Source organism: Prionailurus bengalensis, chromosome B3, assembly GCF_016509475.1.
Source record: "Prionailurus bengalensis isolate Pbe53 chromosome B3, Fcat_Pben_1.1_paternal_pri, whole genome shotgun sequence".
NCBI lineage: Eukaryota > Metazoa > Chordata > Mammalia > Carnivora > Felidae > Prionailurus > Prionailurus bengalensis.
The window spans coordinates 138,220,504-138,246,452 of NC_057355.1; the positions used below are offsets into that span (position 1 = coordinate 138,220,504).

The window sequence follows — 25,949 nt, forward strand, 5'->3', positions numbered from 1 at the left end:
TTCTGACTATCTCTCACCAGAACCAGCATTAGTGGAAACACGGCCAATTATAGTATTAAGACTCACTTGGGCAAAGACGATTACTTTCTAAAACCAAATGTTGTTAAAAGTATTTCACTTTCCTGGGGCGCCTGGGTGGCGCGGTCGGTTAAGCGTCCGACTTCAGCCAGGTCACACGATCTCGCGGTCCGTGAGTTTGAGCCCCGCGTCAGGCTCTGGGCTGATGGCTCAGAGCCTGGAGCCTGTTTCCGATTCTGTGTCTCCCTCTCTCTCTGCCCCTCCCCCGTTCATGCTCTGTCTCTCTCTGTCCCAAAAATAAATAAACGTTGAAAAAAAAAATTTTTTTTTAAGTATTTCACTTTCCTGATCCTTAACCTCCTTGTCTGTAAACTGGTGAAAACCCCCCATCACAGAATTCTTGGAAAGTAAAAGGAGAAAATGTAAAAAAAAAAAAAAAAAAAAGTAGCCATGTTGAACGACTTCCCCCATGCAAGCTATTATTACACAGGAGGCCATGCCTTTAATGTCCACACTAGCCCTGGGGAGCAGACATTATCGATGTACCCATTTTACAGCCCATAACAGCAAGGGGTTCCATAATTTGCTCAAGGGCACACATGCACCAAGGCAATCTTGACCCTTGAGGCAGACCTGGCTGTCTCCTACTTCCATCTGGAGATACTCCTTATTCAAAAGGTGATCAGGGGGGAGACACTTCCTATTTCCGAAGCGTCTCTTCACCTGCTTCAGGAATTACTTTTACCTTTTAAACATAAAAAAGCTGTAGGAAAAATACCGCCTCTTGGGATAAGGCTATTCTGCCGGGGCCCAGTCCACAGCCAGGATGCACACAGCCTTCCCCTGGAGGGACCTCGCACTAAATACCGGAGGCAGGCGGCCGAAAAGGAAGAACAAGGTCACTGCTCCCTGGGCAGCACCCCCATCAGCCAAGCCGGGAAGCTCTCTGAGCCTTAGCTTCCTTATCTATAAAATGGATTTGTTGTAAAATCAGTAAAGTAGAAACATTCAAAACCAATTCTGCGGGCCCTTGGCCTCCACCCACCCTAACCCCGGCCCCGTGGGCTGGGGAACCATACAGCATGCACGCTCTGGTCTTCATCCCTGGCCCAAGTGCTCAGCCGGCACCACACGGGAAAGCTTCCGGGCCTCTCCATCCCTCACAGGCTGCCGACCAGCGCACCAGCCACGGCGACCCCAGCTAATGCGGATAGGAGACCTTGGGCGGCGGCGGCAGGAGAAGACCAAAGGCATCAGCACCGCCACTGCCCCGGCGTGGCACTCTTATACCCGGGTGGCCCCCAGAACTCAGGGCAGGTGCCTGTGGCCACCCCAAATGCCTGGGCTAAAGCACCGTGGGGCCAGCGATGGCCGGGGTCCCCACTAGGCTCTGCGGACCCGCAGCTGAGAGCCGCCAGGCAGGAGACGTGCCGGCTCAGAGCGGCGGAGTGGCCATGAAAGATCCAGAAAAGTGAGAAAATGTCGGGAAGGAGGCACGCCCGCCACCTAATTCCACCCTCAGGCCTGGGGATTTCGTGGGAACAGGGACCCATGAGCCGGCTCTGGAGAAGCTCCCGGATCCCCCAGCTCCAGGGCGGATCCTGCTTTCTCGCTCTGGCTTCCCTAGGCGGCAAGGAGGAAAAGAGTCCTGGTTCTCCCCGTGGGCGAGGGGGAGCAGGAACCCCATGCTGTCCCCTCTCATGGGCAATGCTACCACCCCCAGCAGCCCGGCAAAGTCCCTCTCCACCCCTTCCTAGAGACGAAACGGATTTTAAACCAAGACACCCATCCTGCGACTGCTTCATATCCAGGGTTTCTTTTCTTTTCTTTTTTTTTTTTCCCCCGGACAGGTCAGAGCTGCCCAATTTTTTCATTTGAAGCTACAAACTACGTAGATTTCTTTTCTGGGCCTCAGATGGGGGTGGGGGGCGGTGGGTATGAAATACAGAATGTGGCCCGACTACATCGCCATCACTTTATTGTATCGTCACCGTTAACTTAACTATAAATACTACGGTGGGGAGCGAGGCGCTGGCGGCCTTGGACTTCGGGGCTCGAGCCCCTGCGCACCCCCGACCCCAGGCGCCAACCCTCCGGGCTCTGTACACTATTTACAGCTCCTCGTTCCTCTTTCTCGGCCCCCTCCCGCAAGGCAGCGCGTGTGCAAGAAAGTAGCATCGTCTGTCTGTGCAAGTCCTTCGAGTTAGTCAAGAGCCGCAGCCGGCCCGCGGCCGTCAGCTGTCCGAGTCCAAATCGCTTTTACCTTCCTCTTCCCTCTTCTCGGGCGACGCCTTTGACGACGTCTTGTTCCACTTCTCGGCGTTTTCCGACTCCTCCGACGAGGACCGCTTCTGCCGCCTCCATTTGGCACGGCGATTTTTAAACCAGACCTGTTGCGCAACGGAGGACAAAACAACAGTTAAGATCAAAGGCGCGCTCCCCCACGGCCGGGGCACCCCCGGGGCCCTCCGTGGCCGCGCGTGACGCCGGCGTGGGCTCGGAACCCGGGGACCCCGCGCGCACGCCAACAAAAGGACAGGAGACTCGCTCCCGCTTCCGCATTTCCATTCAACTTCCTGGGCCTAAAGCGCCCTCCAGCAGCCTCCGGGCCTCCACGGGATGTTTTGCAAGTTCAGGGAGACCCGAGCAGAACCGAGCAAACCCGGCGGGGGCCCGATCTCGCCACGGAGGGCCAGCAGGCGCGCCCACCTCCACTTTCTCCTCGCGGAGGTGCACCTTCCGGGCCAGCTGCTCGCGGGTACCCACGTCTGGGTACTTGGTCTCCTGGAAGAGGTTCTCCAGCGCTTCGAGCTGCTCGTCCGTGAAGATGGTGCGGTGCCGCCGCTTTCGCCGGCAGTGCAGCTGGTTGAGGAGTTGCAGCTCGGTGCGCGACAGGGTGCCCACGTTCATGTAGGGCAGCATCTGGTGCGGCACTGGGGACACTAGCACCGAGCCGGGGCCCTCGTAGCCTGCGACAGAGTAAGACGCACGGTCAGCCGCCTTCCTTGCCACGGGGCGCACACGCCAGCCCGCCTGTCCGCGACCCACTCCGTGTGGAAAATCCTCTGCAAGGGGGTGCTGGGAAGCGGGGGTGCGCGGAAACCGAAGATGCAGGGAAATGGGGGAAGCGTGCTAGAGCGTCCACGCGCACACTCCCAAAGCCAGCTAGGGAATCCCCAAAGCCTAGTCTCCCCATGCAGGCACTAAGCTACAGTTTCCGCTAACTCTCGCCTAAAGTTTGCAGCAAGTGTACAATCCCCCGTGCCCGATCGGCAAAAAAAAAAAAAAAAAAAAAAAAAAAAAAAAGTGGAGGGGGAGGGTGGCGAAAGTTTATTTTTGCAAGGAGAAAAGTTTGCGCAAAGTGAAAATAGCAAGCGCCGCCGCCCACCCACGCTCTAGGGACGGAGGACCGAGGCAGGCGGAGGAGGCCGGCGAGAGCGCGACCCTACCTGGGGGCGTCGGGACGCAGGAGCACTGCTGGGCACCCAGCGGCGGCACGGCCCCGCAGCAGGCCGGGCCCACGGGCGCCGCCTGCACGTGCAGCTGCCCGTAGAAGTAGTTGTTGTAGCCGAGGCGGGAGCCGCCGACCGCGGCCGGGAGGCCTGCGCCGCCGGGGGCCACCGGGCGCGGATAGAAGGCGCCATAGTCCGAGGAGGCGCCGCCGCCGGCGCCGTAGAGCGAGTCCCCGTGCAGGGCCGGGAAGACGACGGGAGCCGCGGCGCTGGGCGCCACTGGCAGCACCGAGTCTTTGCAGCGCGGCCGGGCGGCCAGGATGTTGTCGATGCTGAACATGCTGGCGGGCATCCCCGAGCCCCGCGCCGGGACCGGGGGGCGGCAGGGAGGCGCCGGGGAAAAAGCCTCAAAGTGGGGGGGGGGGGTCCACTCTCCTCCAGCGGCCGACCAAACCGAAAGAGAGCGCGGGCGAGCGCGCAGCCCCGCGCCCCTCCCCGCCCCCTGCGTCCGCTCGCCCTCCTCCCGCCCTCCCCTCTCGGCAGCGTTCGCTGAACCCAACCCGCGGGTAGGACGGAGTTTAGACCAGCTGAACCTCTTGTTGGTTTTATACTGAGTCGACGTCATCCTGGATTTAGTTCCTGGTAATATGCAGATGACAAACAGAACCAGATTTGGCCCTTTCGTTTCCTTTGGGTGGGGGGTGGGGGGGCTTTAGGGGAGGGGGAGGGGGGAGAGGTGCCAAGGGGAGGGGGTTGCGGGGGGCCAGAAAAGGGATTGTGGATTGCAAATTAATGAAATTAACCTAATCTTTCCCATTCAGCGGCCCCGCCGCGGGCCGGCCGAGCTGGGCGGGCGTCCTAATTACTCCGGTTAATCTCATTAATTCCATTGTGCGGCGCAGTTAACAACTCCTTGCGCCCGACCTCTCCGCCCCCACCCTTTTTTTTTTTTTTTTCTCAGATTGGGTCCTATTATTGGGTGCGATTTCCTCTGCGACAAACTCAAATTCATTGTGGCCAGTTTTACTTTGAGGCTACTTTTTCTCCCCACGTCGGAATTTGTTTTGTTTTAGAAAATGCGAGGGGCTGCGTCCTCTTTCAAGCAAGATTAAAAATTCCGCTTTTCCTCCGAGCCCCCAAGCACTCACCGCCTAATTTCACCTCAGTTTTTTTTTTATCTTGAGGTTTTCTCCCGAGTGGAACTGGTTAACCCCACCCCAACCTTTTTGTTTTTGCAAAGGCCAAAATTTCTAAAGGCAAAAACGACGAAAGAGGTGCGTTGTGGTTCTTAAAATACATGCATATATATATATATATATATTTTGCAGTCACTTTGGCTCTGAAATCTACCATAAGAACCCGTAGGCCCTTACACAGCGGATACCAAATTCAGCCGCTATTTAAAATTCGCCACCAAGAGCAGCATTCTAGAAGCGATGCTTCCCGCTGCTCCCTGTGTGGGGGCCGGTAGGTTTATGTTTGTTTGCTTTTTTTCTTTGGTAAAAATCGCTTTTGGAAATGGGGTGTCTTCTCCCCCATACTGTTTTTGTTTTCAATCCCCAAACGGGGCTTTTGGGATTCCTCACCCCATTCCCCAACAACTGGGTCGAATTTCCCCCCGTGCGTCTCGCCGGTTCCCCGACTGGGACAGGCCACCTAGCTGTCCTTCGCCCAACAGGCCCAGGCTGGACTCCCGGAGCCCCGGCGGCCTGGCCCAAGCCGGACTCTGCTCGCGGCAGGCGGCCGCGGTGATTTGCGGGATCCTCCGCGCGGCACGGCCGGTCCGCCGGAGCTGCCGGAGGCGCATCCAAGCCCACCACCGTGCGCAGGCGGCAGAGCGCCTTTCGAGAAGGTAGGCGACGATACGCGCGGAACGAAAGTCGCCCCGGAGGTCCTGCGGGCCCGGCGTAAGCCCCAGTCTCGCAGAACTGACCTTTCTCGGCCCTTCGCGCAGGCACCCCCAGCCGCTTCAGGAAAAGGGGTAGTGCCGAGCCCAAAGGAGACAGCCGAGGGCCGGGTTGGGGGGCAAGTCGGGTTTCCCGAAGGAGGGCCGCTTTTAACTCACGCCCATTTTCTCCCTGTGGCTCTCTGGCTAATTAACAAGGGTCCCTGCCGGCTTGTCTGATGTTGCTTCGGTCAGGCCACGTCTGTGGGCTGCCTCCTCCCGGGCGGTAGGGCAAAGGGGAAAGGGCACTTGTCAAGTCGTGTTCCCGGGTCCGAGGAGCGAAGGCGCGGGGGTTTGGTCCGGCCCGGGGCGCACAACCCCTGCCGCGCGCAGGCGTGGCGGCGAGAAGCTAGGCGGCGGCGCTTCTCCTGGGCCTCCCTTCGTGGACTCTGCATCCTCGGGCCCACCCGCTCGTGGCCCAGGAGCCTTGCTTCTAATGCTGAGCAGATTAAGAAGTAGTTGTAGGGGGAGACTAGGGCGAGACCGAGATGGGTCTCGGTTTGGGAGGCAATCGATTTTTTTTTTTTTTAACAATAAAAACTGCTCCCAGGGGATGGAGTGTGACCCTCTCCTTCAGAGAGGTCACGTCTAGGGTAAGAAGTGCAGCCCTTTCCCTTTGCTACTAACCAGGGATGGAGGCATTTGCTCTGGGAGACTTAAAAATCACCAGTTTTCGGGCACATATTCTCCGCCAACCTTTCCTGGGTTGAATTCTGCAGGGCGATTGATGAAAGACAACTAGGGGCCGCAACTCCTTCGGTGACTCTGGCTGTGTTTGTGTTCGGCGTTGGGCGCCCTGGGCAGTGCGTGCGTGCGTGGATTTTTTAAGACCTTTGCTGAGCTGGGCGGAGGCAGAAGCGTTTCGGGACGGAGTCCTCGTCTGTTTCTGCAGAGGTGTTCGGAACCGCAAGGCGCCGAGACTTCAGCCACAAATTTAAGAGTGCTTTCTAGTTTTTAAATAAGGCAGCCTGCCCCCCCCCCCGCCCCCCAAGCATACTGCCTCCTTCCACTTGGTACATTGTTCTCTTTAATAATGAGATTTAGCAACCCCCTAGACTTCGCCTCTTGCTTTTCTGCAATCCTCTCATGGTACCCTCCGACCCCTGGAAAGAAGAGCACTGTATCTCGAGTCTGAGCGTCAGAGTTCTAGACCCAACGTTGCCACCTTGCAAATCAATCACCTTGCAAATACCTCTCTAGGTCGTGGTATTTTTTAGTGGATGGAACCGACGCCAACAATCATTGGGTCCCTTAAAACTGTGAGAATTCTCGAGGCTAGGTGATTGTCGCCTGGGGTAGCTTGGGGGGCATTTTTCTAGTACTTTTCATTGAGGCCAAGATGCAGCCTATCCCCACCCCCACCCGGGTCAGGGTCTCTATCAGCTGGGTCCAAGATCAGGAAAAGGGAGTGAGAAAGCTCTGTGCTCTTGCAGAAGGGACTTTCCGGGAAGAGGTCACAGGGACCCAGACGGAGCTCTACTCCAGTCATTCAGTCTCCCAGGGAGCTCACCCCCTGCGAGGCGGGGTCTCCCCATCCCCGTTGCCCCTCGATCTGCAGGCTGCACCGTGTCCGCGGGGAGGCAGAAGCCCGGGAAGGCAGTCAGCGGTGCGATGTCCGCGCTGAGCGTCCTCTGCGGGGGCCCAAACCCACAAGTGTCCGCAAGGCGCCAAACAAACAATCATCGCCCAGCCTCGCCGGGCGCAATTCGAGTAACAAATGCAACGCACGCAAATTGCCTGCCTCGTGTTGCTAAGCGATTGTTTGTCCGCCCGCACGCACCGCTCAGCATGGGAGGACCGGGAGCGGCCAGAGGCGGCCAGCAAGCGCTTAGGTGGGACGTGCAATAAACACGCCGCTGATTTTACTTATTATCACCCAAACACGATTTCACGCGAAGCAATCACCATGCCAGAAGTCTATGAAAATGTGTTTGTTGAGGAGTCCGTCGCCCCGGTAATAACCCTCATTTTTAATATATTAAAGAATAGATCAGTGGATTCTGAATGCGTAAGGTATATGTGCGGGTCGGCATCTCTAAAGGCGCTTTTGCTCCGCAGTCATCGCTAAATTGATTCATAGAGCCTAGACTAAATTGCTTCTCTGATTTAAAACCGAGTGCCCAGATTTGGAGTGTGCGTCTGGGTATCTCTTCCCGCCCCCAAGATATTTTCATTAGGGAGAAAACTGTCGCCCACTGCCCTTCCACACACTCACACACGTGCACCCATGGCTGTAAAAAAAAAAAAAAAATGCATATGCGGTCCCAACTTCTTACGGTTTCAGGAACTTTCTTTTCTTAATTCTTTCAGCCTCTCTCCCGGTCACAGAGCACAGCTCATAATCGGATGCCCTCAAGAAGATTTTTCGTGGCATGGGCAAAAAGCCGGCGTGTCCTTTACAAAGGTAGGGAGCCCCCTCGGAGGAGGGCGAATTAGCTGGGTCAGAGGAATTCGGAACAATGCACAGACCCGGCTGCAGCGGGTGCTCGGTGTGGAGACCCCAGACGGTCTCCACAGCGCAAATCGGCTGTATTGTTTGTAGGTGGGCTTAAAAAAAAAAAAAAATCCAGTGCCTCAAAAATAGTGCTCAAACCCCTGTCCATGGCCCTGCTGCTGCTCCGAGGACACCTCCGGTAGCCCCAGGGGGTTTTCCGAGTGAGGTTGGGTGGGTGGAGTACAGCTCCAGGTGTAGACGCGGTCCCTGCTAAGGGCAGCGCGCCCATTCAACCGGGATATAGGGACCCTTACTAGGCTGAGTTTTGCCGCAAGTTTTGCAACATTCCAAACAGGCGCACTGAGCCTCGGAGGACGAAATAATCAAGGTGTTAGGAAAATTCAACATAACTCGGGGTGTGTGGAGGGGGGTGGGGGTGGGGGTGGGGGAGAAAAGGGTGGCGAAAAATGACGTCTTCCCAAAGCATCCGAAAAAAAAAAAAATAGCCTTGGGTTTTCAGGGTTGGAGAAATCCTCTTTCAGCGGAGCTATTTACCAAAGTTTGTTTCAAAGGGACTGCACCATTGCTTTGGCAACTCGCAGAATGCAAATGCCGGTAATTTGTTCTCGGTGGAACTTTCTCTTGAAATGATTAGCAAAGTCAGTCAGTTGAAAATTAGAGCGAGTGCACAGACAGTTCCCGAAGCCCCTCGCTCACCGATATCAGCTTCTAAAGTTTTCATTCATGTAAACCTCATTAATGAAGATCTTTTATTTAAACGTCAAGGGGATTTGAAATTTAGAGTAAATTATGAAGCTTGTATGTCTAGCCAAGTCATGGGTCAAATGCGTTTGTGAAAAGCTGCTCAAAGAGCATATGGTTTTGAATTTTTCTACAATGACTAGTGTTTAAATAAATTGCTTGTACTGCTTAACTTCATGTGTAATTTTGACAGAAATTGGCCTATAGCCTTTTGATATGTAAACATTTCAGCCTTTTATGCGGTATAAAAAAGACACTCGCTTTTTAGGATCAGCTCAGGCAGTCACCCTGTAATTCAGAAAGCTGGCATCTACCATTACATTCTTGCTAGATTTCAACTTTCCAGTGGCAGCCTCAGGGAGAGAAAAAAAAAAAAAGGAAAGAAAGAAAAAGAAAGAAAGAGGATATTTCAAAAGCGATGTCCATTTGGGATTAAAAGCTGCAAATGAAGGGAGAATGTGCCACTTACTATCTGAAAGAAATGGATAAACCATAGTTATTAAAGAACATTTTCTGTCATCTTTCTTTAAGCCAGCCCATCTGAGAGGACACTTAAGCAGGACTGGGACTGACTGCCTTGTCATTAAATGCTTATCTTAGAGCCGAGTCAATCAGTCCAACACGCAAATAGGTGTTAAAAATCTAGGTATCACTTCAGGATGTTAGCGGCGAGATGGCTCTGTGTCACAGAACCCATTAAGATGCAAAAATCAGTCTGGGAGGAGAATCGTGGGCACGGGATGGCTGGACACAAAATGGCACGTCTGAGTCACGCATGGTGGGGGGGGGGTCTTTCTCAGCGGGAGGCTGTGGCTGGAAAAGGCAAAGTCTGCATGGGGCGCAGTTCAGAGACCCCTCTGGGCTGCCAGTGTTTCTGAAACACGTATACATCTGCATAAACCCATTTGTTGCTCATATATCCATCGTCTCCGTAAACAAGCTTGGAATGTGGATTGGAAGGCTGGTTACAGAGCCAGCTGTAGCTTACCAGTTACCCCGGGTGCTAGACGGGGCCACACACACTTGCCGTGGCGGCCACCTCCCCTTCAAGCCCTGTGTTCTCCTGGTCCTACCCTATTTATCCTAAACGTCAGCTTTGTCCTACGCAGACTTTCCCGAGAGACCTCGCCCCTCTGTGAAGTTCTGGAAGCAGTGAGGGGAGACAGGAAGCAACAGAGACCAGTTTGTGCACAGTTGAGCCACCAAGCAGAGTGAGATCTTCTTTATAGAGAGACTGTCCGGGAGACAAAATGTGATTAAGAAAGAAGACTGGCCGGGGAAAGACAGGAGGAGGTGTTTTATTTACATTTCTTACGCATTCCAACACATCTTACTGTGGTCAGCAAACCGGAAAGGAAAGGACATATTTCATAACCTAAAGAAGGCACCAGACTTTTGTTTTGTTTTGTTTTTCCTCAGCATTCTACATTCCTATCTTACCCTTCTGCCCATTTTGAAATGAATAAGGGTAGATTTTTCCTGTTAGCCGTAGTTGTAAAGTTCTTGGGAAAACAATTGATTTGCTAATAAAATATTTCCGTAGCTTTCAGCTGCTTAACTTTTAGGAACTTACCCCGAAAATGTGTTTGTGATCAAAGTTAGCTAGGCGAGACACGTATTGGGGGTAAAAAAGGAAGACTTAATACTCAAGAGATAATTTGGGAAGTTGTGGGTTGGGGTTTTTTGTTGTGTTTTGTTTTGTTTTTGACGGAAAGACTATTAGAAAATAAAACTGAAAATTATGGGGAAAGACAGCCATGCCTGGGTGGCCGTGTTCCGTGTCCAGAAAGGTTGGTTATCAGCAGAGATCTGTGTAACGTGTATTCATCTTTTTAGAGAGGACTTGATGAAATGGTCATTGGACAATACGTCTACTTCAGATCTGGATGCGAGGTGGATAGGAGGTAACGTTACTAGCTCTTTTTCAACATCAGAACGAGGAAACTGACAAACATGTTCCCAGATGTGTCTTGTCCTTCAAAGCAGTCACCAAGGGAGGCTCCTACTTGCCCCAGCATCACTGTCAGTGACGGTTTTGAATAGTTTTCTCAACTCCTGAAAGGTCACTTACTTGGGCCCATTCATTCCTGTCTGCCTTTGAAAGAAGCAGCTAGACTCCCTTGCCCATCGGTTGTGTGCCGAAATCAAGGCTTCCGAAAAGCCTAAGGAGCCGGATGAAGTCATGGGAAGTGGCAGGCGGGAGGGAAGCCGCTTTCAGAGGTCCAGAGGTCACAGGTCCTGTCACCTGCTCAATCCCACCAGCCAGAGGGTCTGATGCTGTCACTCAACTCGAACCTGGCTTTGCCGTGGGAGGAACAGGCTGAGCCCTTCCCAGGGTGCCTGGATAATTCAGATCAGTTCTCTGTCCCCGAAAGGAAAAAGAATTCCCAGAAACAACCTCAACTTTCAGTTTGTTTGATTTGTGTTGGGGCTTTTATTCTCTTTTCTTAGCCAGGAGATCGAGAGTTTTGGAATACACTGCCCTCCACACACACACACACACACACACACACACACACGCCCTCCCTCAGCCCCTCCCCGCCTCCATTTTGCACACTTGATCACTTCTGGGCCAATCAATCCCAATACCAGCTCCTTGGTCACCTCCTTTCTGGAGGTTGTGTTTATTTTCTTGTTTGGGGGTATCTGCCTGCACCCAGGGACAAAAACTGAATGATGCTGGGTCCCGAGGTGGATTTGGTTTCACTTAGCAGTAAAATTCTTTCTGCAGACCAGAAGGTCTTGGATTTAAAATCACAAGAGTCCGTCTCCCCTGTCATTGGGTTGTTTGTAATTTATGTATTATGGGAAAAAGTAGTCTGTTCATAGTAATGATAGCTTGGGGAATTGAGTATATGAGCCAAACACAGGACAGTTGAACTGAAAAGAACCCCTCTTGTCTACATGATACCTCGCAGGTTTTTTTAACAGGTCCCCGAAGAACATTTCATTCCGCTCTCGTAGGGTTTGTAGATATAGTCATTTTCAGCTCTGCCCGGTAGGTCCACGCGATATTTGCAAGTAGAATGCTGACGTCAACAAACACTTTCATGCCCAGCTAATGACGATGCTTTCTCTGAAACTCCAGGATTCTGGAATTACTTGAATCTTAAAGTGTCTCCGGTTGACTCTGAGATGGGAACATAAGTTTTTGATAATGCTATCCACGTTCTGATTTCGGCCGCGGCCGTTCTTCTTTTTTTTTTTTTTTTTCTTTTTTTTTTCTTCCCCCCCAACCCCTCAGAAAGTAGCTTTCCAAGCGAAACTAGGTGATCAAGTGAATGCTTAACTTGAAATAAGTTTTGAAATAACTTGTTCACCATTCCAGTCCTTCGGTAAAAGCGCAGCGGCAGAGAGGGCTGCTTTCAAAGCTCTCTGCGAGGCAGGGGAATTCTGGCGTTTCTGAGGAAAAGGTAGATATTGAATATGTGTGGCGAATGCACACCCCTCCGTATTTCAGGGAAATTCTTTATTGAATATTTCTCGCTCCAAAAGCTGGAGTCACTGTGAAATCTCGCTCCTTGGATCTCTGTCGGGGCTGACCTAGTCTCCCGACCTAGGAACAAATTGCCTTTTTATGGGCGCATGTTCTAAATGGGAGCAAACATCTCCATCTTGAGGCATAAGGCCGGAGAAACTGGTATTGAGGGCCGGCCATGACTAGGTCTAATTAGGGCAAACGACTGGTTTGTTTGTTCTAGAAAATGGAGCGAAAAGGGGAGCCCGGGGGGGGGGGGGGGGGGGCTCAGTAGGCTAGGCGTCCGGCTTCAGCTCAGGTCATGATCTCCCGGTTCACGAGTTTGAGCCCTGCGTCGGGCTCTATAAAACAAGGAAATGCCCCGCTCATCAGCTGGCTGAACAACACCTTTTGTTCCCTGGCCCCAAGTTACCTTTCCTCCCTTCTGTCCCCACCCTAGTTTGTCAGGACTCTGGCCACACGCGGAAGGCCCCTGCCCTGTGCCGCTCAGTCTTGGTGCCTTCGCTGGCTCTCTTCGCCCCCTCCTACGTGGCCTTCCCCCTGTTGACTCCGCGCGGCCACACTGGCTTCCCTGTCTGGTTGTGCGGACGTAGCCTCTGCCACCCTGAAGACCCCGGAGGTGACCGTCGGGCCTTCCTGTGCTGCAGAACGAGTCCTCTTAGGGTTGGAAATATCTGAGCTGGGACCATATGGGCGGAACCGGCACTTGGCCCCGTGAGTGTGCTAAATCACTTGTTTAAGGAGAGAATACATTTTCACCCTTCCCCTCCCCACCTCCTCGCTTCTCCTTCCTCCCCAAGATCCTTAGCAGGGGAGTGTTAATTAGCCACAGTGGGTGCTCTCCTGAAGTAGATAAAAGAGCGGGTAAGGGAGAAGGGCTGTCCATCTGTTAACCCCAGGCAGTTAGTTCTCCCAGACACCGCCTGGGGTCATCATGTGGCTGGCGTGTGCATAGGAGTGCGCTGGTGTGCAGGTAGCCTTGGGCTTTCCAGCCACACCTGTGTGCCAAGGTAGGCCGACGGTCACCTTTGAACCTGAGGTCTGACACATCCGGGTGGGGCGTCCCACTGTCATCGGGGTGGGTCCTAATTGAAGAAAGCAGGAAGGCTCTCCAGGACTTCCCCGGTTGTGTCTCCCCTGGAGCCTGCCTTTTCTCATCTCCGAAATGGGGGAACAATCAGGAAACCAGCTGCAAATCCCCTCTTAGCTCAGACGTCGGCCGCTGGTCACCATTAGCTTGCGTTCTGACTGTGTTCAGGGGAGATGCGGCCCCACTTCCCAGCGGTGCAGCCAAAGGGGTCAGGATCCAGTTCAGGGCCGCGTGGCGATGTGGGAGCAGAGCTGTCCGGACAGAGCTGGCCCTCCGGGATGGGTAGATGGGTCTCGGGTAGTTGAAAAAACTGCTTTTGAGACCCTAAGCGGGGACAGGAATTGGGGATGGGCCCTTGCCACCTTTGGGGGTCCTGTTCTCAGTCTGCGGTTCCTACTCCCTGCCCCTCCACGGTGACAAAGCGAGTCAAGGAGAGACTCTCTTGCAAAAGAGCGAATGTTGAACACTGGCAGCACGCTCAACGGTCCCTGTCTGATTCCATTCCAGAGCTCCCGACTCCAGAGTCCCTTCCCCCCCGGCCCCAACCCCCGTGGGTGGTGTGGTGGCTGAAAGTCCCATCTTCGTTGTCAGGCTGCCTTCCAGCTCTGATGCCCACGAGCTGTGTGAGCCGGAGCGAGCCCTGTGGCCTCTCGGAGTCTCAGTCTTCGAGTCTGTAAGATGGGGGTGGGTACGAATGATCCCGTTCTCAGGGCGAGCGAGCCGGCGTGTGTGCCCGTGGAGCAGCTGCAGTCATTTGTCATTTGTAGGGCGGAAAGTCCTTGCCACCTCAAGGGGCGTTTACCATTAGGGCCCCCAGCTCTTGCACACAAATAGCTCAAGGGAGAGGAGAGCCTAAATATCTGCAGTGGTGTAGACAGAGGCCTGGGCTTGGTTTCCCGCACAACAAAAAGCCTCAAATCCTTTCCCGGGGAAATTCCCAAGGAAAATGGTGTGTCGCTTACGAATTGCAATTCTCCGGGGGCGCCTGGGTGGCTCCGTCGGTTGAGCGTCTGGCTGCGGCTCAGGTCATGATCTCGTAGTTCGTGGGTTCGAGCCCCGCGTCGGGCTCTGTGCTGACAGCTCAGAGCTTGGAGCTTGCTTCGGATTCTGTGTGTCTCTCTCTGTCCCTCCCCTGCTCATGCTCTGTCTCTGTGTGTCTCAAAAATAAATATAAACATTAAAAAAAAATTTTTTTTTTAGAAACAATTGCAATTCACTACCTCCCTTGATTCTCAGATTAAAGCAACAGGGAGCCATGAGGGGTCAGAGGAGTCTAAGGACTTCGCCCCAGGTCTCAGAGCGGGGAGGTCGGGGTGCCATCATTCCTCGCTGGGCCTCCTGGTAGCCTGGGGCTCCTTCCATCGACCCGTCCTGGTGCAGCCTAACGCCTGCTTCTTCAAACAACCAGCTTGACTCCAACCCCACTGTGGGAAAAATCAAGGGGGCTTCCAGCTGTGAGGAGTCTGAGAAGCTGAGGGACCGCTCGCTGGGAGGGTGGGGTCCTTCGCTGGGAGGGTGGGGTCCTCCAGAAAAGCTGTGCACACACCTCCCGAGGTTATCTTTGCCTCCCAAGGAAGCCAGTGCGGAAGGGGCAGTTTTTCGGTCAGAGTTCACTTGTGACCCCAGGCTCTTCCCCTCCCCTCCTCCTCCCTGCCACCCTGCCCCAAACCTCTTTGGGCGTGGCCTATATTATTCATAGGCTAACCTACTGAAGGTTAAGATTTAAGACCCCCTGAGTAAATCCACCCGAGCAAGCCCCTCCACTCATGGTATACACGAGGTCTGCGGAAGGATATTCACGAGGGATAATGAAATTCATTAGGAACAACCTAAATGTTTACCGGTAGGGTACTCATTAGATAAAGCAGCACACACCCATAATAAATAACCACACGGCCATTGAGGAGAAGAAGGCCATCTCCTATGTACTAATATGGAAAGATCTCTAAGATGTCTTTTTGAATGGCAAAGTTAAGTTATCTGAAATATTATGACTGTGTGTGTGTGTGTGTGTGTGTGTGTGTGCACGTACACAACAGCAACATTGACTATGGGTTCATAGGGGTTAACGTTTGGAAGGCAGTTAGAACAATCCATGGAACACAGTAAGTGCTGTATGGTGTTTGAGAAATATATAAACGCACAAAAGAGAAAGATCTAGAAGGTCCACCAGTGAATTAACAGGACCAGTCACCTCTTGTAGGAGGGGCTAGGATTGGAGTAGATACTTAAAGAGGACTTGAGCCTTACTGCTAATGTTTTACTTTTGAACAAAGACACAGCATTCGTGTTTTATTTGTGATGTTAAAATTCAACGTGCATCGAAACCCAGTATCTCCAAAATCTGAAACTCCTTTCCCCCTCTGCATGGGCAGTGTTCCAGGGAAAGGGGACCAAGGTCAAACAAATAATGAGATAAATGACTACACCCCACCCCCACCCCATTTCCTCAACTAACACCTCATCACAGGCAAACAACATCCTTGGAAAGGAGTCCCCCTCGCTAATGACTCACTCCCCTGGGTTCCTGGACAATGGCTGGGGGTGTGAAGAGGACGGGGCTCCTACGTGGACACATTATAGGTTTAAAGTCTTAAGATTGGATTCTAGTCCCCAAACTTACCGATCAGATGCGTCAGTCACTTCTTCTCATTCTGCGACAAGGATCCCAACTTTGCCTTAAGTTCCCCTTAATTCTGGAGAGACCAGTGAGCCTTTAAAATTATAATCATCTTTGTCCCTTGGCACCTAACAGTGCCTGGCGCGAGGTAGGTGCTCAGTGGATGTTTGTGAAACTGAGCTGAAAATAGTTTGTAAGGAATTTCTGCGTGCTGGGCACTGGGCTACATGCTGGGGCAGAAAAGACGAACTTGCAAAAGTCCCTGACCTCATGGTAAGTCCCTTACGCTCAAAGAGATTTCCAGCAGTAAAAAGCCATGGCTAAGGAGGAATAAAGCAGGTGATCTTAGCTCTTGGTGCAGTGAACAGGACGGGACATTATTGTCACAGCTCAGTGTGTTGCAGCAGACGGAACACAAAGGTCTGAGTTACACGGAGTCGGCGTAAACTTGTAACTCAAACGTAGGTGCCCAGTTTGATTTTGATGTCTGTATAGCCACAGATCCTGCTCAGGCTTTTTCTGATGAGCCTGCTTGATCTTGTGCTGACAATCAGGGCATGTAACTTTGATGTCATGAGATTTTGGACCATCCACCGTACTCAGACCTGAGCCCAAATCCTGGTTTCACCAACCCATGGCCAGGTCACTAGGGTGCCAGGGTGGGTTCCTGGGGTTTCAGAGCCTCAAGGATCATCCGTGTGAGATTGTGAGGACAGGACCGCTCTCGGGTTGTTGGATGGATGATAAGTACTAGGTGCCTAGAAGGGGTCCAGCCAATGGGAGCATTCTGGCCTGGACAGGAAAGAAGGCAAGACACCTGTGCCCTCACAGAGCCTGCTCACCAAATGGTAGCCTGGGGAGGCTTTCTGGATGTTCGGATTTAGCATTTTCCAAGACCCCGAACACCTTGAAGGCTCAAGGCGTTGGATGGCTACTCAAAGTGACTCCGAAAATTAACCTCGGTCCTCTTCAAGGGCTGAGATAAAGACAATCTTGATAGTATTTCCTTATCTTTAACTTACTTTAAAGGCTTTTGCACTTGAGTTATTATCCTCATTTGCGCATGAGGAAATGGGATCCTGGAAGATGAAGCGATCGATCATACAGACGGTAAGAAAGGAGCAGAAGTCTTAGACCAACCCAAATCTCCCCCCCAAAGCCGGTATTCTTTGCGCCTCAGCACCTGGCGAGGCAAAGAGGTGATGCAGAGAAAGGAAATTTTCAGCAAGGGCTTTCTGGGTTAGCTTCCTTCGGGGGGTTTGAATCTCCCTGATCTCAGTGTTTGCATCTATACGACGCGGCTACTTGTCACCCTGTCCCCCTAGGTGGTTGTGAGGAATAAAGGAGATGGTTAGGAATAGCTTTCACAGGCATGGTGGCCCAGACGGTGATGCTCTATGGAAACACAGGGACCTAATTCACAGAAGTTGGACTCTTGTCAGAGGAAAACAACTTAACGTTGCTTGCGCTTTCCTTCGTGGGCACGGGAGAAAATGATATATAATAGAAATTACTCGGGGCGCCTGGGTGGCGCAGTCGGTTAAGCGTCCGACTTCAGCCAGGTCACGATCTCGCGGTCCGGGAGTTCGAGCCCCGCGTCGGGCTCTGGGCTGATGGCTGGGAGCCTGGAGCCTGTTTCCGATTCTGTGTCTCCCTCTCTCTCTGCCCCTCCCCCGTTCATGCTCTGTCTCTCTCTGTCCCAAAAATAAATAAAAACGTTGAAAAAAAAATTTTAAAAAAATAATAGAAATTACTCTATGGCTACATGAGCCTGAGGATCCCATCACATAGGGGTGCCTGGGTGGTTCAGTCGGTTAAGCATCAGACTTTGGCTCAGGTCGTGATCCCACCGTTCGTGAGTTTGAGCCCCCGCATGGGGGGTCCTCTGTCCCTCTCTCTCTCTCTCTCTGCCCCTCCCATGCTCACGCTCTCTCTCGCTCTCTCTCAAAAATAAATAAACCTTAAAAAAGTTTTAATGAAAAAATCTCATCACGTAAGAATGAAGGTGCTAAGTGGGTATGTCTGTACAGATGTGCATGTGACATTGGCATGGTGCTTAGCAGGTGTTAAGGTAGGGTTAATTAAGAGATATGGTGGGCGGGTGAGACCAGGATTTGAACCAGGCACCTGGCGGATAGCTGCCTGGCTGCCTTCTTCTCGACCATTCTGCTTCCCATTCTGCCGACACCAGGGGAGTGGTTAGCACTTTGCCAACTGCCCCAGGGGGCCGCTGTGTCTGGGGATCCCTGCCCCACCCTTCCTCCTTTGCAGCACTCGGGACAGTGTGGAGTGCTTGGAAGAATTGGAGCTGATGGTAGGTGTGGGGTGTGGCCAGATCGCTTTAGCTCTCTTCCTCTCCCGAAGAGGGCTGTGGCAGGGCTGGGGTGCCCACCTGCGCCTGGAGGGCTGATGACGCGGACAGACTGACAACCAGGCCAGCTGCACAGAGCTGGGAAGCAGACCCAGCCGGGCTGCCTCCAGCAATGAAAGAATGTTCTAGAAACCAGGGCAAAGTTGCTAGTGCCTTGGAATGTGGGCAGCCCTCTGCCAAGTAGCAGGTCCCACATTCCCGGTAAGGTTGCTAACTGCTGGCCTTGGGGCTGGGGACATCATGGGACACAGGATCTGAAGCAGGCTCCAGGCTCTGAGCTGTCAGTGCGGAGCCTGACGCGGGGCTCGAACCCACGAACCACAAGATCATGACCTGAGCTGAAGTCAGAGGCTTAACCGACTGAGTCCCCCAGGCGCCCCTGGATTTAATTTAATTTTATGTGTTTCATTATACTGAAATTCATTTTCCTATTGGTGCTCACATTTTCCTGTCTCTGGCGAATGGGAACCTTCCCAAATTTGCTTCTGAGTCCTAAGCTGACACAGCTCAGTCGTCTTTCATGGCTGCCCTGCTTTCTTGTTTGACAGGATGTTCCAGAATGATCGCATTCATTTCCTGCCCGAGACCGGGAATCAACCATTCCTGGTTTCTTTGAGTGAGAAACAGTATTTAGAGACCATAGTCTGATGCTGGGGATGCTCATTTATACTGTTTTAGATATTGTTCCGGGTCTTTTCGGTAGATCTAGAGTTAACAGAGTGAAAAAAAAATCCAGATCATTTTTTAAAGGATAAAATATACCATGAGTTTGTTCTGATGTTTCTAATCCTAACTCAGGTTATATTTAACCTTTTTAAACTCAGATCTCCATCTTTTTTCCTACACCAAAATCCTGGCTCCCGACGGCTGGTGGGAGAGATAAAACAGGCTGAGAAGTTGAAGTGCTAACAAAAATAGCTGAGGGGTGCTTAGGTGCCTCAGCAGGTTAAGCATCCGACTTTGGCTCAGGTCATGATCTCACGGTCCGTGAGTTCGAGCCCCGTGTTGGGCTCTGTGCTGACAGCTCGGAGCCTGGAGCCTGCTTCAGATGCTGTGTCTCCCTCTCTCTCTCTCTCTCTCTCTCTCTCTCTCTCTGCCCTTCCACCGATTGCATTCTCTCTCTCTGTCTCTCTCTCTCTCTCTCTCTCTCTCAAAAATAAATAAAAGCCTTAAAAATAGCTGACATTTATTGAATGATGATTATATGCCAGGCCCTAGCCAATACTCACAACCAGCCAAGAACCATGTTATTATTACACAAGGGAAGTCTGAGGCTCAGGGAGGCTGGAGAAGCTGCCCAAGGTCACGCAACTAGTTCAGGGCAAAGTCAGGAATGAGACTCAGGCAGGGTGGCTCTGGGGTGAGACCCTCCACACTCCCCTCCTTAACCACCTCCCTTTGCTTAGAACAGTGGCCCATGGAAGGCGACCAAGGCCCCGGAGAGAAGCAATTATAGAGCAAAGAAATTGAGTGATCACTTCCACAGAGGGCTGGGGAGACCGGGAAGGCTTCTGTAATGTTCTGGATTCAGGGGGACACAGTCTAGGCCATGACAGTGACAGGCAAGGCCTGTCATGCCTGGTGCACCATAGATCATGTTAAATCTCAGAAAGATAAGCCAACTTCCTCCTTCACTGACACGGCCCCAGGGAATTTTGGGTAACTGGCTTGTGTTAGTTCTGCCCCACATGAGCTTGACCTTGAAGGTGAAAGGGAGTAAAAATGCCACCATACCCAGCAGAGTGAGAGTCAGGGAAGGGGTTCCCGTGGTGGAGTCCCGTAGTCAGCAAAGACTGGATGAGGCCGTGGCGGCCAGCCACGATGGCCCCAGTGGAGCGCAAGGCACCCCTTCTGCAGCCGTTCTGACTCCCCTCTACTGACAAATGAGGAAACCGAGACTGGAGACAAAGAGACTGTCCTGAGCTTAAGCAGCTGTGATGTGGTACAACCTGGCCATGACCCCAAGGCTCTGACTCGAGCCCGGGCTCTTCCCTCAACCTTTTGCAGCCCATGAACGTGGGGTCATGTTGCCGACGGTGGGTGTCGCTGTAACAAAGTGCCACCCATGGAATGACCTAAACAACAGAAACGTATTGTCCCACAGTTTGGAGGCTGGAAATCCGAGATCGAGGTGTTGGCAGGACAGATGCTGAGAAGGAATCTGTTCCGGGCCTCCTCCCTCCAGGCTTCTGGAAGCCTCGGTGTTCCTTGGATTGTCGGTGACCTTCTCCCTTCGCAGCATCTTCCCTCTGTGTGTATGTCTGGGTCCAGATTTTTCCCTTTTAGAAGGACGAAGGTCATACTGGATTAAGGCCCACCCTGACGACCTCATTTTAACTTGATTTCCCGTGTAAAGACCTTATCTCAAAATCAGGTCATGTTCTGAGGTATTGGGTTAGGATTTCAACAGATGAATTTGGGAGGGACCCGTCAATCCATGACACTGGGGATGGGGGGGACGCTTTCCCTACTCGGTACCTATGTGCTGGGCAAACCTTAGGCTCCAGCAGGCGGCTCCAGGCTGCTGGGTTTCTTCTGAAGCTCTCACTTAACGGTTTCCTGTCCCTCCTTTCCTGTGTGTGTGTGTGTGTGTGTGTGTGTGTATCCTCAGTGCTCTGTCTGCTTTGTGTCCCCCATCTGATCGTGAGCTGCTCCGGTGGCAGAGACCACATCTTGGTTAATCTTGCCCCTTCCTCCCAAACCATGCTTTGCGGATTAAAAATTCTCCAAACAATGGAGTAACATTTTCCAGGCCTTTATGTTAAGGAAATGCAACCTCTCACCTGTGTTCCCCCCACTCCCTCCCCTCCCTCTTTTACAGCTTTAAAAATAATTTGCAGCTATCCTAATAAAACTCAGTTCAGGGCACAAGTCGCGGATGGATGCTAAAACCTCTGGGTGAAATTGTTAGGAAATGTGATACTTACACACTATCAGGGTCTTGTGCTACGGATTACTTATCAATTACAAAAGGAGACCAGAGATTTCTCAATAATTGAAAGGGAGATGGGGTGCCTGGGTGGCTCAGTCCGTTAAGCGTCCAACTCTTAATTTCAGGTCATGAAATCTCAGGTCGTGATCTCAGGTCTCAGGTTATTATCTCAAGGTTCGTGGGATCCGGCCCTGTGCGAGGCTCCTGCTCTCTGGGCTGGTTCTGGGCTCCTCTCTCTCTGCTCCTCCCCCTGCCCATGCTCTCTCTCTTTCAAAATAAACATTAAAAAAAAATCTCTTTAAAATAAAAGGGAGAAAATCTAGGACTGCCTCAGTCAGTGATCACAGTTACCCTCAGCAGGATGGGACGACAGACGAACACCGCCAGCCCCTGTGGGATATAGTGGGAAGGATACAGGGTCATTTATGCTGCATACGTGTAAAACATTTTCAACTTGATTCTGATAATGAAGAATCATTCAGACATATCCAGATAGGGGAGGACTCTACATAACAGCTATCCCGTAATCTTCAAAAATGCCAATACCTCGCGAGATAAAGGAAGGTTAAGGAATTGTTCCAGACTCAGGAGACCGAGGACACATGACAAGTAAATGCAGCATGAAATACTGGTTTGCATCCTGGATTCAGGGAAAGTTGCTCGGAAAGACGTTATTGGGGAAATTTGAATATGGAATGCATATCAGATATTATAAAAATGTTAACTTTCCTGGATTTCATAATGGTAACTATTACATAAGAGAACAGGCTTCTTTTTTTTTTTTTAAGTATATTTATTTATTTTGAGAGGGAGAGAGACAGAGACAGAGACAGAGAATCCCAAGCAGACTCTTTGCTCAGTGTAGAGCCCTATTCCAAGAATTGTGAGATCATGACCGGAGCTGAAATCAAGAGTCAGACGCTCAACCCACTGAGTCACCCAGGTTCCCCTAGTTCTTAAAAAATATATACTGAGTGCTCACTTCGGCAGCATAGAGACTAAAATTGGAACGATACAGAGAAGGTTAGCATGGTCCCTGCACAAGGCTGACATGCAAATTCATGAAACGTTCCAGATTTTTAGAATTTCTGTACAGGCATGCCTTAGAGATATTACGAGTTTTGTTTCAGATGACCACAATAAAGTGAATATTGCAATAAAGTGAGTCAAATGAAAAAGAAAAGAAATATGTACTGAAACATTCAAAAATGAAAGGTCCCGGGGCGCCTGGGTGGCTCAGTAAGTTAAGTGTCCGACTTCGGCTCAGGTCATGATCTCGCAGTTCGTGAGTTCAAGCCCTGCATCGGGCTCTCTGCTGTCGGCACAGAGCCTGCTTCAGATCCTCTGTCTCCCTCTCTCTCCGCCCCTCCCCTGCTCATGTTCACGTGCACGCATGCGCTCTCTCTCTCTGTCGCAAAAACAAACAAACAAAAAAGTAATAAGTCCCAATATCTGCAACTTACGCACAAGCGGTTAATCAAAATAATAACAATAGGTGGGAAAATTTTGCAAACCAATGTTCTGCTCTGTACTGTTACCTACCGTATATCACTGAGTCTGTCATACATGTGTACATACATATCCGCGTGCACAAAACCAGGGACACACTACCGCATGCTAATTTGGAGGGCTTTCTGTGGATGATTTTGCCTAGAGCGATTTTTAGCTCCACGTTCCGACTTCAGGACCAACTCCCCAGGTCAGAGGCATCTCCAAGGTAAATATTGTCCACGATATTCAGCTAAAAGCAAGGCAGCAGCCCTGGGGTTTGGGGTACACTGAGACTAAATCATTCCAGTGGGTGGAAGAGAGAGGAACCGAGGGGGACGAAGAACGGAGCCTTGGGCCAACAGTCCTGGGTGCGCATTATTCAGGATGTTGAAGATGAAGGCGTTTGCATTTGAATTGGTAGAACAGGGCGGCTGAGCGCTCTCACCCGCGTTGTCCAACAAAAACGTAACGTGAGCCACAGTGCGATTTCCACTTGTCTAGTAGCTGCATTAAAGGGGTAAAAAGAAACAGGTGCGATTAATTTTGATAACATATTTTATTTAACCCGATATATCCAAAATGCCTTCATGTCAGCCTATCTTTAAGGTAAAAAGCATCAATGAGATCGTTTTCACTACAGCTTACAAGTCTGGAATGTGTTTTATCGTCACCGCACATCTAGATTTGGACCGGCCGCATTTGGACGAGTCCTCAGGAGCCACCTGTGGCTGGTGGCCACCCCGTGGAACAGTGCGGGGATTAGACCGTGAAACAAAGACAGGGGCGGGTTGAAATCCCAACGCTTCCGCTTATTAGATTCGTGACTGTCAGGCAGATCATTTAATCACCTTCAGTCTTCATGTTTCCTAGACGGTAAGATGGGACTTGACCAGGGAACCTATCTCTTGGGTCGTTGTAGTGATCGGTGTGAAGTGCCCTATGGAGGGTCATTCACTCATTCGCTCGTGGTGCTAATTCGGTCATTCTGTCTATACAACAAGGAGGTGTGGCTGTGTGCCAGGTGGGACACTTGGCAGGGAGTGACCACCCCATACAAGGGTTCTATTTATACTGAACTGCCCCGCCCCAAGCAAGTATAGATTAGGACCAACGCTGGCAACTCCTGTGCTTATGGTAAATGCATAAAGAAGATGCTGGAGAGAAGAGATTGCCTGTCTGTTGTGATGACTCCGAGCTCAAAGACAGACCATTCTGAGTGCCCAGATCAACCCAAGGACTTAATTATTCAATGGTGTTCACCCTACACGTGTTAGTGCACTGAGCGGCCTGGAATTGTAGCGGTTACAAAAGACGGCAGGACCAGGGTAGAGAAGCTTGAGGCTGAGCCAGCCAAGGAGCTCGTGTTTGTGGGAGGCAGGAAGGGGCCAGTGGAAGACCAATAAGACGGTGGGGAGGGGCAGAGAAATGGGACAAGGCCCATGGTGAGGCCATGCTATGGACCAAGCGACCAGGAAGGTGCTAGAATTAAAGGGGGAGATGCTGTTGCTAAGAGGACAGACCACGCCTATGAAGGTCAGATATCAAGAGAAGGGCCTGGGAGGTTTGGGGGCCTGGGCTGCAAGGGTAGGGTTGAGAGGGTGGGGAGGGGTTGGAGCTGGAAGGTGAGTGCACTGTGAACAGCGGGTAGAGGTGGTGACAGGATCTGGGGTTTTTATCAAATGGCTTTAGAAAGGAGTTAATGGGTCTGCTCTGTAGGAGCAGGAAGGAGGCCCTTTGGTGGAGGAGGGGCCTCTCTCAGGGGAAGATAACCACTGAAGATCAGAGAGGAGGGTCAAGACCAGGAACCTGCCCGGGATCTCTGCTGGGGGTGAAAGATGTCTTCTCCCTAGAAACCAGCCCTGTGGGATGGACCCGTGGAGAATGGCCTTGGCCCCCAGCCTGAGTTAGGAGATAACACAGAACAAAGTGCTTGACAGTGGAGTCAGGGAGGAAGTCTACGTGGTGTGGGTTCGAAGGAGAGGATTAGCAGACTTCCCCCAACAAATCTAGATCATCCCGTTCTTGTCTCTGGGCCTTTGCACCTGCTGTTATCCCATCTGTTGCCTGGAAGCTAAGTTCGCTCTCCGTGTTTGCACAGCTGCCTCTTTCTTAGCAAGCAGGTCTTATTCAGACACCATGTGTGAAGGTCTTTCCTGGCCACCCTTTCAAGCAATGCCGTCCCCTCACCTCTTCCTTCCACACAGCTTTTAGATAGCACACCTCCCCCATCTGACATCAGATCATTTGTTTGTAATCGTCTATTTCCTCCCCTAGAGTGTTACATGCTCCTTAAGGGTAGGGCTTGGTCGTATTCCCTGTTCTTCTCCACCATTTGGGGCACTACTTGCCATCTAGGAGATGTCCAAAAGATAGCTGTTGTCAGAATAAATACATGGATGGACGGATAGATGGCTGGACAGACAAGATGGATGGACGGATGGATGGATGGACAGACAAGATGGACGGATAGATGGATGGGCAGACAAGATGGATGGACGGATGGATGGATGGACAGACAAGATGGACAGATGGATGGACGGATGGATGGACAGATGGATGGATGGACAGATAGATGGATGGATGGACAGATGGATGGATGGATGGATGGACGGATGGATGGATGGACAGACAAGATGGATGGACGGATGGATGGATGGATGGATGGATGGACAGATAGGTGGATGGACAGACAAGATGGACGGATGGACAGACGGACGGACGGATGGATATACCCACTTGGTGACGGTTTCAATGTGATTAAAACTAGGGCAGATGGAGAGGCTGCCCATAATCTGAACTGAAGGAGGAAATTGGTGGTGTCTCCTGTTTCAGAAATATTTCAGGGCTGGACCTGATCTCAGTGATTGTGGAGTGTGCATGTGGAGGTGAAAGAGATAAGGAACCCAGGTCCTAACACAGGATATCAAGGGGCCACCCAGGGGCCATATCTAATCTGCACAGATGGTTGATTTGAACTGCACCATGTTTAAACATTTTTTAAAAAGTGAGTTTGCCAGCATTGGAAACTCTGTAAAGATTTCAAATAACAAAATGTAGATATCTATTTTCACTTAGCCAAAAGATCTGGCAACATCAGGCCTGCAGTTTTACAGAGCAAAAAATGGGGTGGAGCTGACAGGCGTTCACTCCCATTTCATCTGGCCTTGGCCATCAGGTCACTGGAAACCCAGCCCCTCGCCCTGCCCCCTCGGCCACTTTCTCTTTGTCCTCACAGGCCTGGCCCCATCCATTCACCTTCAAATTTGTTTTTCTTGCTCTATAAGCTCTCAATCCCCAAACTAGTGGTTTCCAACTCTTTGAAGTATGAAAACCCGTTTGTAAAATAACTGTTTCCC

General features: G+C 51.6%; 1 protein-coding gene, 1 long non-coding RNA gene and 1 other non-coding gene across 3 annotated transcripts; 2 read left to right on the forward strand and 1 right to left on the reverse strand.

The window, feature by feature from the left end:
- Window positions 1-474: 474 nt before the first annotated feature.
- On the reverse strand, window positions 475-4,096 carry GSC (goosecoid homeobox). Its single transcript, XM_043556946.1, has 3 exons — window positions 3,468-4,096; window positions 2,728-2,987; window positions 475-2,408 (listed from the first exon to the last, which is right to left on the reverse strand). Exons 1-3 carry the CDS (start codon window positions 4,093-4,095, stop codon window positions 2,253-2,255), a joined length of 1,044 nt encoding a protein of 347 aa, XP_043412881.1. The 5' UTR covers window position 4,096; the 3' UTR covers window positions 475-2,252.
- Window positions 4,097-4,234: 138 nt separating this feature from the next.
- On the forward strand, window positions 4,235-10,160 carry LOC122469497. The gene is made up of 3 exons (XR_006293485.1): window positions 4,235-5,322; window positions 7,726-7,819; window positions 9,721-10,160. It is a non-coding gene; the product is annotated as an uncharacterized LOC122469497 (long non-coding RNA).
- An 11,916-nt stretch (window positions 10,161-22,076) lies between these two features.
- Window positions 22,077-22,183, forward strand: LOC122469684. Its single transcript, XR_006293579.1, has one exon. It is a non-coding gene; the product is annotated as a U6 spliceosomal RNA (small nuclear RNA).
- Window positions 22,184-25,949: the final 3,766 nt, after the last annotated feature.

Coding starts and splice junctions, on each gene's coding strand:
- GSC (XM_043556946.1), bottom strand. CDS start 4,095: ATGACGTCGACTCAGTATAAAACCAACAAGAGGTTCAGCTGGTCTAAA. Junction 2,988..3,467: donor CTGCGTCCCGACGCCCCCAG/GTAGGGTCGCGC, acceptor ACTCTGTCGCAG/GCTACGAGGGCCCCGGCTCG. Junction 2,409..2,727: donor TCCGCGAGGAGAAAGTGGAG/GTGGGCGCGCCT, acceptor GTTGCGCAACAG/GTCTGGTTTAAAAATCGCCG.